This window comes from Phalacrocorax aristotelis, chromosome 1 (assembly GCF_949628215.1).
Source record: "Phalacrocorax aristotelis chromosome 1, bGulAri2.1, whole genome shotgun sequence".
Taxonomy (NCBI): Eukaryota; Metazoa; Chordata; class Aves; order Suliformes; family Phalacrocoracidae; genus Phalacrocorax; species Phalacrocorax aristotelis.
The window spans coordinates 174,610,370-174,627,334 of NC_134276.1; the positions used below are offsets into that span (position 1 = coordinate 174,610,370).

The 16,965-nt window shown below is 36.9% G+C and overlaps 1 protein-coding gene across 1 annotated transcript in view; it reads right to left on the reverse strand.

The window, feature by feature from the left end:
* OTOGL (otogelin like) overlaps nt 1-16,965 on the reverse strand; it is a 97,895-nt gene that overhangs the window by 51,368 nt on the left and 29,562 nt on the right. The window contains 5 exon segments of the mRNA XM_075090822.1: nt 10,434-10,572; nt 11,770-11,877; nt 14,521-14,683; nt 15,385-15,437; nt 16,568-16,642. Coding sequence (XP_074946923.1) covers nt 10,434-10,572; nt 11,770-11,877; nt 14,521-14,683; nt 15,385-15,437; nt 16,568-16,642 — 538 coding nt within the window.

Consider the following 16,965-nt stretch of genomic DNA (forward strand, 5'->3'; position numbering starts at 1 on the left):
TACACCTCAATAAAAATTAGGTCTTTTCCCACCTGTACAGTACCAGCCAAATTCAAAGTTGAATGACAATTTCTATCCTCATCTTCAACTTAGTCTGTAACTGCTATATATGCAGTCTCTGCTTTCAGCAGGGGAAAAAAAAGTGAAATTGAAACTTAGTAGTTAACTATTACCAACACAAAGAAAGAACAGGGACTATTTAGATAAAGTAAGGATCATCTTTTAATGTTTGTATAAGACAGTGAGGTCTTGGGCAAATCTCAACAGCTCTTAGGGACTGGGATATTGTAAATGATAATGATCGAGTTGCATCTTTATAATCTGCGCTGGATCCACACACGTATGAGAACAAGCTTTTGTCACTACTGCTGGAAGAAATGTCTGAGTAGTCACTAGGAGCAGGTCTAATGAATAACAAGGTGGGGGGTTTTGTTGGTTTTCCTTTTTTTTCTGCGCAGTCTCTTTCCAAGCAGAGTCCCTCTTTACCTTTTTAGGTAAAATGCACCCAACAGGGGATGTACTACAGTTCATCATGTGAAACCTACTTAGGCTGACAGAAACTAGAAATAAAATGGTTTTCCCACTGCAAGAGTATCTTCCCACGTAAATTACCATATCCAGCCTGTTCCAACTTAATATCAGTTTCTTTGTGATAACATGGAGTTGCCAAGCAACAGGGAAGACAGAGTCACAGCTCTGGGCAGTCAGTCAAAAGCTTATTGTCAGTCCTGCTTCTCAGGACATTCTTTTTCTAGACTTCACTGCACTTTTTTTCCATATTTCTTTCTAGCCGAAAAAGCAAAGCACTGCTTTTTTTTTTTTTTTTTAAGTAGAGCTTGGGAATGCTAGGGTTTATTTTTGTTAGAAACTTTCTATTTCAATATCCTGTTAGAAATTTTCTATCACTATTAACCAATAACAACACTGTGCAGAATGCTTACCTAGCCAAAATGCAGCCTGGGAGAAGACAATTTAGAAGTGGCTGAATTTATCTTCTTTGAAAGTTTCATTAAAATCTCTCTAACTGTTCAGTAAAAAGACTTATTCTTTTCTGTTCTTAATAGTCTGATTTCCCCTTTTTGTTTTTTTTTTTGTTTCGTTCCCTACAGTAAGCTAACTTGTGAACTAGGGCGGCCCTAAAAGCATCTAGGAACATACTAGGAACTGGACAGAGATAGATTAGCCCTATTTTCCTTTTCTTTTAATGACTCTGTAGAGGTTTTCATATATAGCCACACACACAAGCAAATGCAAAAAGCTCTAAACATACTGAAAAAAAATATACAGTCGTTTAAAAAGTTGAATTCACTTTCTCCTTCCTACATATTTTCAGAGATACCATTAGCTCTGTTCAGACTTAACATTTCAGTAAATTTTACAGAAACTGAGAATCAGTTTAGTTATTGTTTATTGGACTCTGAGTTTCTTCTGAAGGAACATAACATTTGAAAATATTACTTCTAGAGACCTTGATCCTAAAAGTAAAGCATCTTAGCTCAAATTTAGTGAGCATTTAGGCATAAATATTTAAGTGTTTCTGGACAGCAAACAAATTTCTTGACACCAGACATGATCTTACTCTGTTAGTTTCTTGCACCATTTTACGTGGGGGGTTGTTCTCCAGGTAATCAGTGAAAACATATTAATTACGCAAAACTTATTCACAATTTAGACCAAGAAGCATCTCCTATTGGAAGGCTTCTTTCATTTTGCTGGTGTGTTAATTTCTTCTGTACCATTTCAAAATTATGTACATACCCTCTGCTTAACTTTATTTAATCTCTGCTTTTGCATCCTGCACAAATTTGTAGCATCCAATGCTTTTCCCCATAGCTATTCAAACATTGGAGCAATATTGCCTGGAGTCAGCAGGTGGCACTGGTACATACTGTCTCCGTTTAGGAAGAAATCCACGTGAAAGTTGGGAATCAACACTACAGGAAAGACAGTAGGTGATCCTCTTACAGGAGAAAGAAAAGGAATAGTCATATTACTTATTTTTCCACTGATGTTATGCATTTCTATACAAGTATTTAAAACCCCCCACATTTAGGAACTAAGAACCTAAGAGGTAAATTGGTTATGCATACACACAGGCGCATAAATTCTTTTCCTCAGCGTCTTCTACAGTGCTGCAGATGATGTGATTATTTTCACCTAAAATATGACAAAGAAATTTGCAATACACCTGTAACATATGACACATTTCCAGCATTGTAGCACAGTTGAGTAGAAATGGAGGAGAGCAACACCATTGAGTAGATTCACTAATGCAAATTCAAAGGGAATGAGATTCTTCCAGCTACTGACTCACCCTCAAACAACTTCCAGATGTCCGCTAATGCATCCATGATAACACTTTCCTATTTCTTTAAAAGTAACTTCCCAAAAGGATAGTCCTCAGGCAGAATAAACTCTTAACAACTTTTGAGAAAGATGCATTACAAGTATCTGTGTGTCTGTATACAAGCAATAGCAAAATTGGATATTAGGAAAAATTTCTTTACTGAAAGAGTGGCCAGGCACTGGAACAGGCTGCCCAGAGAGGTGGTAGAGTCACCATCCCTGGAGGTATTTAAAAGACGTGTAGACATGGCACTTCAGGGTATGGTTTAGGAGACATGGTGGTGTTGCGTTGATGGTTGGACTTGATGATCCTAGATGTCTTTTCCAACCTTAATGATTCTATGATCCTATGAAAAATAAATCATTATATTGTATTTTCTTTATTATATATAGGTTTTTTGTAGTAGATTTTATGGCAATATAGAGTTGCTGGGTGTTCTGAGGTTTTGTCAACAGTATTTTAAAAATCTGAATAATTTTTTTAAATCTGCTAATAATGAAAAGTACATGACGGAATATTTTGCTTGATATACCTCAAAAACTTGTTCTAAGTCAACATTCCTTAATTTTGAAAAAGTTGATTAATCAGATAGAGATCACTGGAAAGGTTTTGGTATTCTTTTTTATATTTTAAGAGAACTATATTTAAAAGTTTGAGAAAATATCATTTAAAGCAGATTTTCTTCTGTTTCATTTACTTAGCTTTGCCTGCTTGTGTATCAGATTTGGCTTTTGCACAGGTCACATTACTGCAATCCCTTTCTAATTAAAAATGAGATATTCTGAAGATTAAGGATTTGGGACATTCATATGTTTGTTTCCAAGTGACACATTCTACAACACGAGCTATTCTGAATCACGAATCAGCAGCACAGTTGATGGTCTTAGTTTTAAGGATCTAAACAGGTGTTTATATGGCACCTATTAGTATTATTTTATTAGTAAGTGCATGATAAATTTCAATTTTTTTCATTTTCAGTTGTAATGATAAAGCACAACATAACAGGAAAAAAATAGACAAGACATAGTGGTGATAAATTTGCCTTTTCTGAGCTCCAGCAAATGATGGCAGGATCTAGAAAGCTGGAACTTGCACAAAACTTTTATTTTTCTGAATATCATGAACATTAAATGTGTTCATTTACACTGCTGAAGTTTAGTTTCTATGCATTCAGAAACAAAAACACTGATATCCTGACCTAATCCATGGTTCTCGTGGCTCACCAACAACACCCAGAGTCAGACGCCATAAACTGCTGAGCAGTATCTACAGGTGACTAGCCTGAACATCCTCCCACTTCAAACACAGCAAAAGGCTTTCATTTTACTGCTGCCAATGTACAGCTTCCTGAAACAGCAGCACATGATGCTGTTTTTTGCTCATCTTTTACTTCTGTATCAGTAGAAGATGGACAGCAACAGTCCACAAAGCTGTACCCACCAGAGGCAGATCCAACTCAGGCAGTCCTTCTTACAGTGAACTGTCTTTTCAGGCAGCCATCAGATTATAACATTTTAGAGTCACTATAGCCAAAGCACTGTCGGATGCTAAACATTAACCCAAAAGCAGAAATTCAAGGTAAAAAGGTCACTTTCTTCAAGCTGTGTGGTCACTAAATGACAAAATCCTCAGAAAGAGGGTCCAACTTCTGAGTCACACCATGCAAACACCACCTCCAAATTGCCATTCTCATGGCAAGAAACTTTTCCCCAAGCCTTTACTGGAAGCCCTCCATGCTAATCTGCACAAATTGAAAGAAATCTTTCCTTTCTTGAAGAATAAAAGTGATTCATTCACTGCATAATTTAAAGGTCTGGAGAATCAGGTGGTGGAGACAGAAAGGCATATAGAGGTAACTGAGTCTGAAATCATTGATCTGGAGAAAATGGAACCAGAGCATAAATCCATTGCCAACTGTAATCAAATCTTCTGCTCACAGAAGGGGTAGAACAAATGCAAAATGAGGTACAAGCTAACGTTATCTGAGCACTGTGCTTCCCAGCTGAAGACAAGCATGGAAGGGGATGCCTCCCACAGGGAGCTCCCTAGTGACCCTTACAGGACTTTCAGAGACCCAGAAGAAAGGGGTCATCGAGAAAGGTTTCCTCTGAAATCATGAGACTGATGAAAAGCAATTTGTTGCTATTCTTTCTGACTAGAGCAAGGCAAATTATTCACAGTAAATTATATTTTCACTGAAATGTGGTCTCTCTTTTTAGACATAAATTTGCATGCAAATTGTCAAGAAACATCATTATTTCTACACAGTTACTGTTACTATAAATTATTTGACAAGTTGTTTAGGCGGACGTATTTTGGCACATCACTCATCAAACTATTTACTGGAATCTGGCTTTAAGGATCAGATACGTTAATTAAAAAATTACAGGCATTTTGATTGGAACCCCATATTACAGTTTTATCCCCTAAATAGATGAAAATTACTGTTAGAGTCAGGTTGCCAATTTAAAGCATTTGTAATTTCAAGTTCTACATTTTTTACTTTCCCTCTAAAATCTTCAGAGTCTATTAAAAGAAAATATTTGCCTTAACTATGAGCAGTTGGCTTCACAATGTTGGTTAACCATGAACCTGCAGCTTTAGTCCTCCATAGGATGGCTGAAGTCAAGCAGAATGTATTAATTTTACAAACAGGCTACGAGAGAGACCATGCAAAATACTATTTCACCCTATAGGTTTGCCAACTTCATGGATCTACAGACTGGCTACCTGGCACAAATAATGTTGAAAAAAGCTGCACAAAAAATTACGGATATTCAATAAGTAGAAATCGGATAAAGGCTACTTCTGCCTCCTTACATGTGACAAATGAATAATTGAAGAATTTTTGTGTTGTGTGTGATTGCTCCAGCTTATGGCCAGTCATCATTTAACAAATTTACGAATCAAGATAGATATATCAGCAGGTAACAGATAAAGATTTTGAGTGCATCAACCAACTTCTGTATTAAGCACTCTAATAAAAGCATCATAAACTAAGAGCTTTGAACCTGCCTCAAGTTACAAAATAAGGGATATGCAAGGAAAGAGCTCCCTTGCTGTATTCCCCAGGGCAGACCTGTTAATCTAACACTGGGAACTGTTCATCAAGAGAATAGTCATTTGGGAAACTGCAGCACCGGTTCACCAGATCATGTATGTTTTGTTAAATGAACCTCTGCCTTAACAAATGGTCCCTCATGTGCTGTCTCCTGGCCCAAAAGAGTTACATCTGCACTTCTAATTGGCACAACAGTTCAATTATTTGATCAAATCCCTGGTTGTTGCTTTCATAATCGTCCAACACACTAAATCTGGTAATAACTTTGGCTTTAATAGAGCCTTCATGGTTGCATCAAAAAGATTAAAAAGGTGATTTAAAAATGGCCAAACCCCCAATGTCAGATGAAAAAAAGTGAAAATATTTTTATTGCATCCTTTAAAGTTAGGACTAGTCCATAAAATGTGAATACTTGAGGATGAGGGCTTAGTTCTGCTGACGTCCATCTTTCAGAATACAGAAATAAAACAGTCCTTCCTTTTCTTGGCTTTAGGACCTTATTGACAACCTACTAAAGTTAATGGAAAGGCTTCAGTGGGTTGTTTTGGCTTTTTTTTATTAAAGGGAGACAAGCATTACAACACAGCTCCCTTTCATTCAAGGATATTCTGACAGGTAGTATATCCCTCTAAACTCTTGCTTGGAGACTCCCCCAAATCAGAGAAAATACAATTCTGCTTCTCAGAAGAGAACAAGTCTGAGGGGCTCCAAGGACACTGACCCTACAAGCCTTAATAAACACACTGAACTGCAGGAATGAAAACCACCACAAAGCTAGAAAATGGCCAATGCGTGTGATAGAAAGACAGCAATTTTCCTATAAAAGCAGAAGTCTATGAAACAGGCAAGTGGAAGAAATAGACTGCAAGTACAAATAACATGCAGTAAAAGCTTGCTAGAAAAATAACACCATTTTGTTAGGGAAAGAATGCAGCAGCCTAGAAGACAGAAGATAAGCAAGAAAATGGAAGAAAGCAAGATATTTAAATCTTTCTAAGAAAGAAATTTGTTGGCTTAAATTCATCAATATTCAGATAAGCTAAAATGAAGTGTTTACATGACCTATACTGATAAAACTTAAATGAGCAGGTCTGCTAAGATTTTTCCTTTTGCCCTTTGAAATTACTGAGGTTTTAAAACGTTAGAAGAAAATATCGGTGGTCTCTCTGGATTGTCATTTATCCATACAGGGCCTTTACTTCTCAGTGTGCAATGTAACTCCTAATTCCTTGAAAAAGGTTATCATTTCAGGAAACATTACTGCCCTGATTTTCTTGATTGCTGAATTAAATCTTTTGGGTCATTTTCTGACTGATGAATTTATCTGTTAAACTAGTTAGAAAGGGCCTTTTCATACACCTACTGTCACCTTAAACAAAAAGGCCTGACACATGATACTGATGTTGAAGTTTCATAATTGGCTGAAAGTTGATACTTTAATTTTCTCCCATAAAAGCACAAGAGCTCCTTATTAAAAGCATAGTAAAAGGTAAGGATGACTTCTTTGTTTGGTACAGTGCAATACAGTGACAAATTAAAGAGCTGTTCAAACAGATCACATTTAGGGAGGCTAACAGCCAAATTAAACAGTGAGGGCTGGTAACGTGGATGGGAACAGTGCATTATCATGCCACTGGGGACATGCGATTCAGATTATCATTCTTGGACTCAGTTCTATGTCTAGGAAGAACTAGTTTGCCAACAGGTTTATTGTAGTTATCATCTCCCTTATTGTATCACTACAACACCTTTGTTTAGAGTATATAAGATCACAGAGGCAAAGTGGTCCACTTCTCACAGGAAAAATATTAGTAAAAGGCAAAGGACAAAGTTATTACAGTGTTGTATACACAATATTACAACCACTTCAGCTGTTTCAATTTCAGGTGTTTGGTGAGCCTTTTACATTTTATCCATAAAAATCAGCTTTGTAACAGCACTGCGAACTGCCATTAAGTGAATGCATTGTGTGCTGGCAACTATCAAATCTATGATGTTCTGTAATACCTTACAGGTGGGGAACATGAAGCACATGGCACGTACCTCCCATGGCAGGGTGGGTTGGACTAGATGATCTGTAAAGGTCCCTTCCAACCCAAACCATTCTATGATTCTGTGATTTAAGTTAAAAAAAAAATATGTTGGTTTGTAGAACAGGTAGCACGGCTTAGGTGGTAAGACTGCCAAGATGTTAGGCAAGGCTTTAAAACTTTTGCAGCTACATATACTTTCCCACCTTTCATCTGGCTTGTTTATTTGGATAATAGGCTATGAGAGACAAGCAAGAGGCTCTCTTGCCTCTTGCCTACCTTCTGAACAAAGAGTAGCTCAAGAAAGACTAATTATATTACTCTGACACTACTATTAAAAAATGTCACTGCACATGGCCACAATGTAGGGGAGGATGATTATGAAGAGACAGCTGTGGAAACCTCTGCTCTAGGAACAAAAAGCATATTTTAAAAAAGAGCAGTCTCATCATGCTATCATGTCTGCTCATATAACGTAGTTTAATCACATCAGTATGTGGTACAACTGTGGTGTAACTATGTACATGCAACGCATACGTGAAATTGGAGAATGGATGACACTTTGGATTATCGCTCAGGCTGCCACTAGAAAGGTGCCAATTATATCTGTTTCGTATCTTTTTCTCACATAAAATTCCATTCCTGCATTTAGTAGCTAATTTAGTGCCTATCTTCACGGTAGCAAAGTTACAGTCATTTTTTCTGTTCACTGATATGCACATTTCATTGTTGAATTTCATCCTCCATTTTATCATGCAGTGTTTCGTGCCATAAAATCTTCTGAAACTTTTGGTGGTCTGTCTTTGTTTCAGCTGTTCAGACTGATTCTTTACCATCAGCACGCTCCACCTCAATCATCACACCACCTTTTCAAAATTGTTTCTTAAGATGCTGAATGCAGGTCTGAGCATGGAACCCTGTGGGATGTCACTGGGATTTCTCCATTCTAAAAAAACCAGGCCATTTATTCCTATCTTTTTACTTCTAACTTTTGTGTCTCAAAGAATCTTCACTCTCGTCCTATGAGAGACTAGTCTCTAAAAAATATTTGTTGAAATCCATCTCCAAAAGGTCTTTATGTTAAAATACACACATATTGACCTGATCATCGTCATCCATATGTTTATAGTCTTCATGGAATAACTCAGAAGGTTCATCATGCATGAATCTATTTTACGAAAAAAAAAAAAGAGTTCAACTCTTCCACAACTGTCATTTCTCCTTATTATAATTTCTATTAATTTCCTTCATATGTACATCAGACATATTGGTCAGTTCCTGCCAAATTCAGCCATGGAGTCCTTTTAAAATATTTGGTTAGACTGCCATCTTCCATTCCTCTGATTCCAGGGTTGCACATCACATAGATCATCTGTTCTGTGTTTTAGCTCCCTCAAAGTTCTTGGGCATCTGCCATATGATCCCATCCTTTGTTTCTTCCCCCTCCCCAACTTCTCCAAACATTTCACAGTCAAAAATGAGCCCACAGATACATCATCTGTTCCACGCATAATTATGCAGTGCCTAATTTGTAATAAACAATCCTTCAATATAGATCATGAAAGTTTTCCATATACTAAAGAGGAAAGAAAAATAATGAACAAATTAGGCCATTCTTTCTCGCATCAGCTAAGTCTGGGGGAAAAAACAGTTTGAAAAGCTGAAAAAAGTCTGGAAAGCCTGAAAAGGAGATCTACATAGGCAGCATTTTTGTCATTTGTGTCATCACGTTCACCTGAAGAAAGGCCTGTTGGCAGTGTGCCACATGCCTGAATTATTTTCTTGGACTCCAAATGTTCCCATTGGTGTGTTTCCAGATAGGTACTTTCTTATGCAGTAGAGTGGCAGGTGACATTTGATTGTAAAAGCAAGACATTCAAGTATCATACTAAGATTTGAAAAAGCAGCATAGATTTGTCTTACACATCTCTCTGGCTAGATGACATAAGAATTAAGAAATGATAATCCACCTTTCCACCTCATCATACAGGCAAGATGATTCTACAGGTAAAGTAAGCCCTATTTTTTACATCTTAAAGGAGGAAGGTTTGTGCAAAGGTTCATAATCCTCTAAAAGAGCTCTTTTATGAGACAATGTGATACATGCCAGGAGTTTGCTATGAGGTATTCTTATTATCTTCACCAAACCTCTCTTTTTTTTTAAACAAAGAAAAAATCTGGAACCAATCTATTTTATTTCACAGCTGTGAATACTCTACTAAAGCGTACATGAAATAAACTATTTGCAGTAGTCCTTGTTGAGAAACCATGCTTTTTCTTAAGGTTAGACAGTCAGGGTTGACAGAAAATGAACATTCTTCTAAACACATTACTGAAACTCAGAAGACAGACTCTTAGCTGTAATAATAGCAACAATGATAATAAACAATAGTGTTGTTAGAATATATTTCTAAATGTCAGTAATGGTATTTTTAAACAAAAAAGGCTAACAATGTACTGCAAATGTGTGCTATGAGGAACATTAGCATGTAGCTGCCAGGCAATCTCAATGAAGGATTTCATTGTTGAATTATGAAATCATTGTGTTTGATATTATTATACACATACACCCCAGATCTGATGTAGATCACATTCAAGAAGGATTCCAAGCAGCCTCAGAGGTCATAATTAACCCTCAGCCAAGCAGAGTTAATAGATAATTATTAAATAAATCTATAGATTATACCTAGTTCTAAAACAGTTTCTTTAGTGTTATTCTTCACTCATTGTGATGAAAGTGTGGTTAAGGTAGAACAGAAACCACTGTTTTCTATTTTTCTCTAGATGACATAGATTCGTAAGGACACACCCATGTACAATATTCAAACGGCTGAGCACGAAATGTCATTTACAGATTCTTCCTTTCAGACACATATGTTCTGCACCTGGTTTCTTAATATTTGTTTCTATAGATCATCTCCTGATGTTCAAAATACTTGCCTTCTCACGTAAACTTTCACTTGGACACATGGAAATGTATGAACAATCCTCCTACCTTTAGCAGGTAAGCTTGGCAGTCACTGACATAATCATACTCCAATCCGTCAAAGGTATAATAATGTCGGTCTCCATAAATAGTGCATACAGAAGGACAGGGGTAACTGGTGCAATTGAATATCCCTCTCCGACAAACACTGTAAGGAAAATTAACAGTCAGTGTCTTCTCATAGCACGGTCATTTTCCTTTCATTTTCAAGAAAAAGATTTCTTGGGTTCTTTATTTCAAGTCATACAGAAATTCATGAAAAGAAGAAAATTCTCAGACCTTTAAACAGAGAGTTATTCTGTGAATTGCTTCTGAAGTTATTGGTGATGCCATGGCAGAAGTGTGTTGAGCATTTTGCCATCAGCACACATGTACAACAAAAATGCATAAGAAATTAATCAAAATCTTAACATTTTTATGGCTTATGCAAATATTTCAGTCACTGCCTCCAGTATAGATAGAAGACCAGGAAATTTTTATGAAATTCTGCACATATTCAATGAAAAACACCTCCAGTTGCTACCTGTAAGAATTCAGGGTATCAGACAAGACTGGAATGAGTTTAAGAAATAAATGTCAGCTACATTCAGTGATTTACATTAATTTGTATGAAGGTAATACTGACATCCTCTAGTTTTGCTTGTGTAAGTGTATATGCTCATCTGATTTGCCAAAGAAGTTTTTAACTGATTAAAAGCTGCCGTGCCAAACTTTTTTATTATTATTATTAAAGATATACTTAACTGAAGATAAATATTTTGGCTAGCAAATTATAATGGATGAAAAACTGGTTTGTGTCAATATAAGCCAAGTAAGGCTCCTTAAAAAAAGATGCTGGGCGCCAGCTAACCTTCCAATTCTTCCAATTCTAATGCTTTTTTATTGTCTTTTTTTTTTTTTATTGCCTATCTTCTGCTCATGCTGATTGATAACTCACACTGCAAACAGTCCAGTTCCCAAAGGAGCAGACTATTTACCACTGTCATACATTTAATTTGTCTTGTTTTCTCCTTGGTTGTCTTTCATGATATTCTATTCTCCAAAATGCCTAATGTCTTTTCTTTCCAAGATAAACTGATATGTGTGGAATCAAACATTTGTTCTTGACTGTTTTTTAACTTGGATATCTTCTGCTTCCTTTTCAGACCTGAAGAAGCACTCACCCAAAAGTCTGACTACTCTTCCAAGTCTAGTAGTGAGCCTGATAAAAGATATATCCTGCAAATATCTATAAGCAAGCATATACATTTTTGATTTTCAATGTACTCAGCACGTTTTCTGTATTGATCTCCTTTTGTGGCTCGACCCAGATGATGTGGAAGCATGCAAAATGCGTGTCACTCACCAGGTGTAACATGGCGTAGTTATCACTTCTCCTGACAGAAATTCCCTGTCTTTCCAGGTGCATGGACAACTGTCAGGAATATAACATTTCCCTTTATGCTCAGCCATCCTTCAAAAAAAAAGAATTATTAAGATGAAAGTGTAAATTCACAAGTAGATCAATGTAACTGAAACTGTAGTGTATAATCTAAACCCCGCTAATGGTAACTGGTCTTCTATCCAGCCAAGGACAATTGTTTCAGCAGCAAAAGCTGTCCAAATCAAATGACCCCCACTGTGCACAAGCTGGAGACCGCTCAAAGCTCACAGCTGCAGCTCTCCTTTTACCTCAAAACGGGTATGTTGGTATGAGGCAGCAGCTCCTATGCAAGAGCACAGGTAGTGTAGGTACTCCCCCCTGCAAACTGCAGAGTGTCTGTGTGTTATGCACACTGCTGAGGCTGCAGCCGGGCTGCCCTTTCCTCTCTGCTGCTCCCTTGTCCTCCTGTCCCAGGGAAGCAGCTGGACTGAAGTGCCTGCTCCTCTGCACAGAACAGCAACCATCCTGTCCTGAGCACAGGATAGTGAGCGGGGCTACAGCAGCTGCTGCAGGGTTAGGAGGATAAAAGAAAGACAGTTTATGAAGGGCAGCAGTGGAGGTTACCTGCCTACCCCAGGGAAGTGGAAACAAGTAAAAAGTTTAAGACAAAACAGAAGCATTTAATGCAAAAAGCAACACACCTACTTAGATCATGAATAAGTGACCCAGAGATGTGGATGTGGTTAACCTCTTTTTGCTATCTCCTCATTTCCATCTGCTTAGCAACATTAACTTTAAAAAAAAATTCACTGACACTCCCAATGCTGCTCTTTAGGGGAGCAATTCCTGTAGTTGTCATTGCAACACACGGTTGAGAGTTGTGTTTTCAAAGTACGATCTTGAGATTGCTTCACTTGAAGTTAAAAGGAATACACAGATCAGAGTTTTCTTCTCCCCATAATTACTGGTTCATTAAAGATTAATTGGTTTCAAGTAAGAGTAAAGTGTTCAGAAAAAATTATTAAAGACAGGAAAGAACTAGTACAGATGGTTTGGGAAGTCATGTAGAGTCTCTGTCAATGGAAGTTAAATATCTGCCAAAAATAACATAGGTATTGCTGATGCTACCGAAGGGCAGGAGAATAACTTAGCCCCATGAGGTCCCTTTCCATACTACTTTTCTGTACTTCTGTAATTTAACTCTCATATTTGCAGCTCAGTGTTAGGGTGGCTTTCAGCGTATCTTTGGGAGATGAATTTCCTGTCATTCTCAGCTCATTTCCTCATGAAATTTTGAGCTATTCTGTTCCATTTTTATAGCATACCAGAGACTTACAGTGTTTTATTCTTTGTCATCTCTTTAACTACTGTCTAAAAGTACCACAAGCTGTCATGCAAGAATTTTAACAATAGAAACTGTAAAACATTTTTACTTTAAGAGGACCAATTTTTGCATACTAGAGTTCATCCTGTCATGGGTTTCCAAAGGAAAGGGTTTCAATACCATGCACAAACTGCTTTACTTTGTGAGCACCATAAATACCCAGGATGCTGGAATAAGGTGCCAGTCTCCAGGAGGATTCAAGATTCCACCCCAAAAGGTTAGGTTATTGGGTCAAGCAATGGGTAGTGATAGAAATAAGGTGGGGAAAGAAGAAACAAAGATAAAAACAGGATCTTGAGAGAATTAAAAAATGACATAACAGTAAAACTTCTCATAACAAGGCTTTAATGAATTGTCCATGTAGATTTAATATCATGAGGTATATGCTGAACATTTTCTTGTATAAAAAAGATAACTTCTGAACCCAATTTTTAAGCTGGCCCTGCTGGTCCCTTCTTAGCTAAAAGCCATACTCACTTCTTGGAACCATGAGCCTGAAAGGCATAATGGCTCCAGAAATACAATTTAACACTGATGATGGTACTAACTGCACTAAATGTTACACATTTACTTTTCTGTTGAATAGTAAAAGAAGTGTTTATTCTCTTACTTAACAAAATAATTCATGTGTTTTACTCCATTATTTCACAGAAACTTGGGATTTGAGTTGTCTGTACCCCTTTTATAGTTTATCATTCAGAAAATAATCAAGTGACATTCAATTTGAAATGGTATAATACTACTTGACTGTGAGAGCAGATATTTAGCAGTTTTTTAACTTATATTTTAATTATTTCAAATTTTCAAATGAACTTTCATGACAATGCTGCTAGTTTGTTTTCATGCAAATATGGTGATGTTTCAGTAAAAATTTACTGGTTTTTATATGATGCCTTGTACAGATTCATGCATTTTTGTGTTAAAAATAATTATTTATTCCTATAACACTAATGGTCTTGAAAGCTAACTCCTCAGCTGAGGCAGAGGTTTTAGAGGACTACAGAATACCAGGCAAGAACAACTAGTGAAGTCTTAAATAGTTATGCTTGAAATCTATGAACATCACAAGTTGCTGGAAGAGGAATTCTGGCAGTCTCATTACACTCTGATCTGTGCACAACTGATATATACTCAGGGGCCCATTAGCTACACATATACAGTGAAATAAAATTAAATGTTGAGAAAAAACAGGGAGCACTCCACCTGAGGTCAGATTGCAGCAAAAATTTATAGAACGATAACTTCAAAATTAGAGGTGTGCTACCACTGGAATTTAAAAAGCAAAAAAAAAAATATGCAGAGTTAAACTGTGAAAAATATGTGCTTCAGTTTCTTCTACCAAAGCTTACCCAGGGGGGCAAATGCAGCCACTTGCACAGGGTGGTGAGGGGACACAGGAGAAGTTCATGGCAACGTTCGCACAAGAGATCCCGCAACTCACACCCGCTGCTGGTAATCCAGGCACAGGAGATCTGCAGTCATAGTAGATTTTTCCTTCAGGGCATATGTGAACTTCAAATGCAAAATGCAGGTTAAATGAGATCAACTGCTCTTTTACACCGATGGTTTTCCATTTGTTTTTGTTCACAATCTATTTGTTTTAACGTACAGATACCCTACACTACAGTACACATAAGAACACAATCTGAATAGAAGTCTATAACTTAATTTGTATTACAGAGATATAAAATTAATATAAGTTTTAATGTAAAAAAAAAGGAGCAAAACTTGATATTAAACGTCTGGTTCTATGCACCCTGGATCTGATACACAGCCCATTCTTAAAGATGGAATAATTATGGCTTAGGTAGACAGAATCTTTAGAAGTGGCATAATTTTCAGTGTACTGAACTCCCTTCTAAATCCATTAGAAATTAAATAAAAATTTACTTTCTAGAAATCAAGATCTTAAGGCTTCCTAAACATGGATAGAGAGGCTAATTTTAGGTATTCCCATGAGGACATTGACCTACACCTCACATGTAATTATTTATTTTTTTCATTTCTCAAGTGACATAGTAGTTAAATTTGTGCTACAGAAAAAGGAAAAAGAAAAAAATCAAGACAACTTGTGCTCCTAACCACCTATTTTAAATACGTCATAACATTAAGTATCTCATAATGAAAATACGTATGAGGAGAAAACCAAATGACAGTTCAATGTCAAAAACTTTCTCTGTGCAACTGTAATATGAGACAAGACACTAAATTACCTGTATTTTCTGTAGTGACTTCAATACATTTCACTGTGCCATTCAAACACTGACTGGAAAAGAGAAGCAAACCCATCTTTATTCAAGGGGAAGATGTTTTGTAGCTGCCATGTTAAAAAAAGATGATACAGCTTAACCCAATTTAAGCAACAGAGATCAGGAGGAGAAGGAGCATTACAACCTGAAAGCATGAATTCCGACCAATATTTTGTTGGTGTTTTCTAACCACTGATCCGTAATGAGGGCCTAAACTCACAAAGGTGTTTACGTACTATTTAATTGCCTAACTTTCACTGAAATAAAAAAGAAGCTGGGTATGTCAGCCTCTGTGGGAACATATGGCCAGGTCATTCAGGATGCTGGCATTGTAACACAAAACCTTATCTGCCTTGGTGAATATGGAGAGATATAGTATGCAGATTTCCTGTTGCACAGACATTAGGATACACAGCCTGGTTCTTTTTATGATAAAATACAGAACTGCAGAAAAACACATTTAACAGTATACCTAGTACTCCTTTTTTTCTTTTCCTTAAAAAAAATTGTGGAAAAAACCCAAAGCATTGCAGAGGCATAGCAATGGCAGAAAAATGAAGCCCCTAGTCCCATCTCTTGAACGAAATGAATACCAAGCTTCAGTTCTAACAGCTATAATATATGACCTCAGCAAGAATCAATCCTGACACTCAAGTCACAGACATGATTTTAAATCAGCAGATTGAGAGCATTTCTTGTAAAACGAATAAGTTTCACCAAGAAACCTGGGAGGTTTCAGTGAGGTCAGGATTCCATCATGAATTAATAATACAAAATGACACAAATATAGCTCCCTCCAAGCCTTTGTTTGAAAGACTTCCCAAAATAGAATCACATTGTTTATTCTTTTGAAACCAGCCTCATATTGCTATCATAATGCCACCAGGTCTAAGAACAGAACTCTAACCTCTATGTGTGTGTTCTGAGATACTCAGTCCCTGGCTTACAGAATTTTCCAGGTATCCTGTTGTTAAAATAAGCAGGTATGTAATCCAATTTATTTTAGGCTCCCTTTTGCTAAGCATGTAACAAAAATTTAAATCTTGATACAATAGACCTTCATTTTATATGAAAAAATTATCAGGGCTCTTGGGTAGCATCCAAACTGTGATACATGAAAGATAAAACCCTTGGCGTTCAAACCTACCAGGAGCCTGTTGGCGTAGGGAGGATTTCTCCAGGCTGGAGGGCTTTGCCCTTGTAATGACAGCGACAGGCAGATCTGTTAAAAGAATATTTATGCATGTAGATACAAAAGCAAGATGAAATGGGATTTAAGGGCAATCCATTTATCAAGCTTTTATGATAAGCAGGCCTTATCATTCATTAACACAACCTTTATACTTACAGTGTACTTCTAAAGGCAAAAACTAAAGGATGACACTCTGACAGTATTGAAATCAGTGGCAAAACTCCTACAATCTTCAACAAAGCCAGGATTTTCCTCAAACTCTGTATTATCTATTTGCTGTTTCTGTGCATTAGTCTTACAGAAAGCAGCTTTTCTTCCCGGTCATGGGAGTAGTATGGCAACATGTAGTTCCC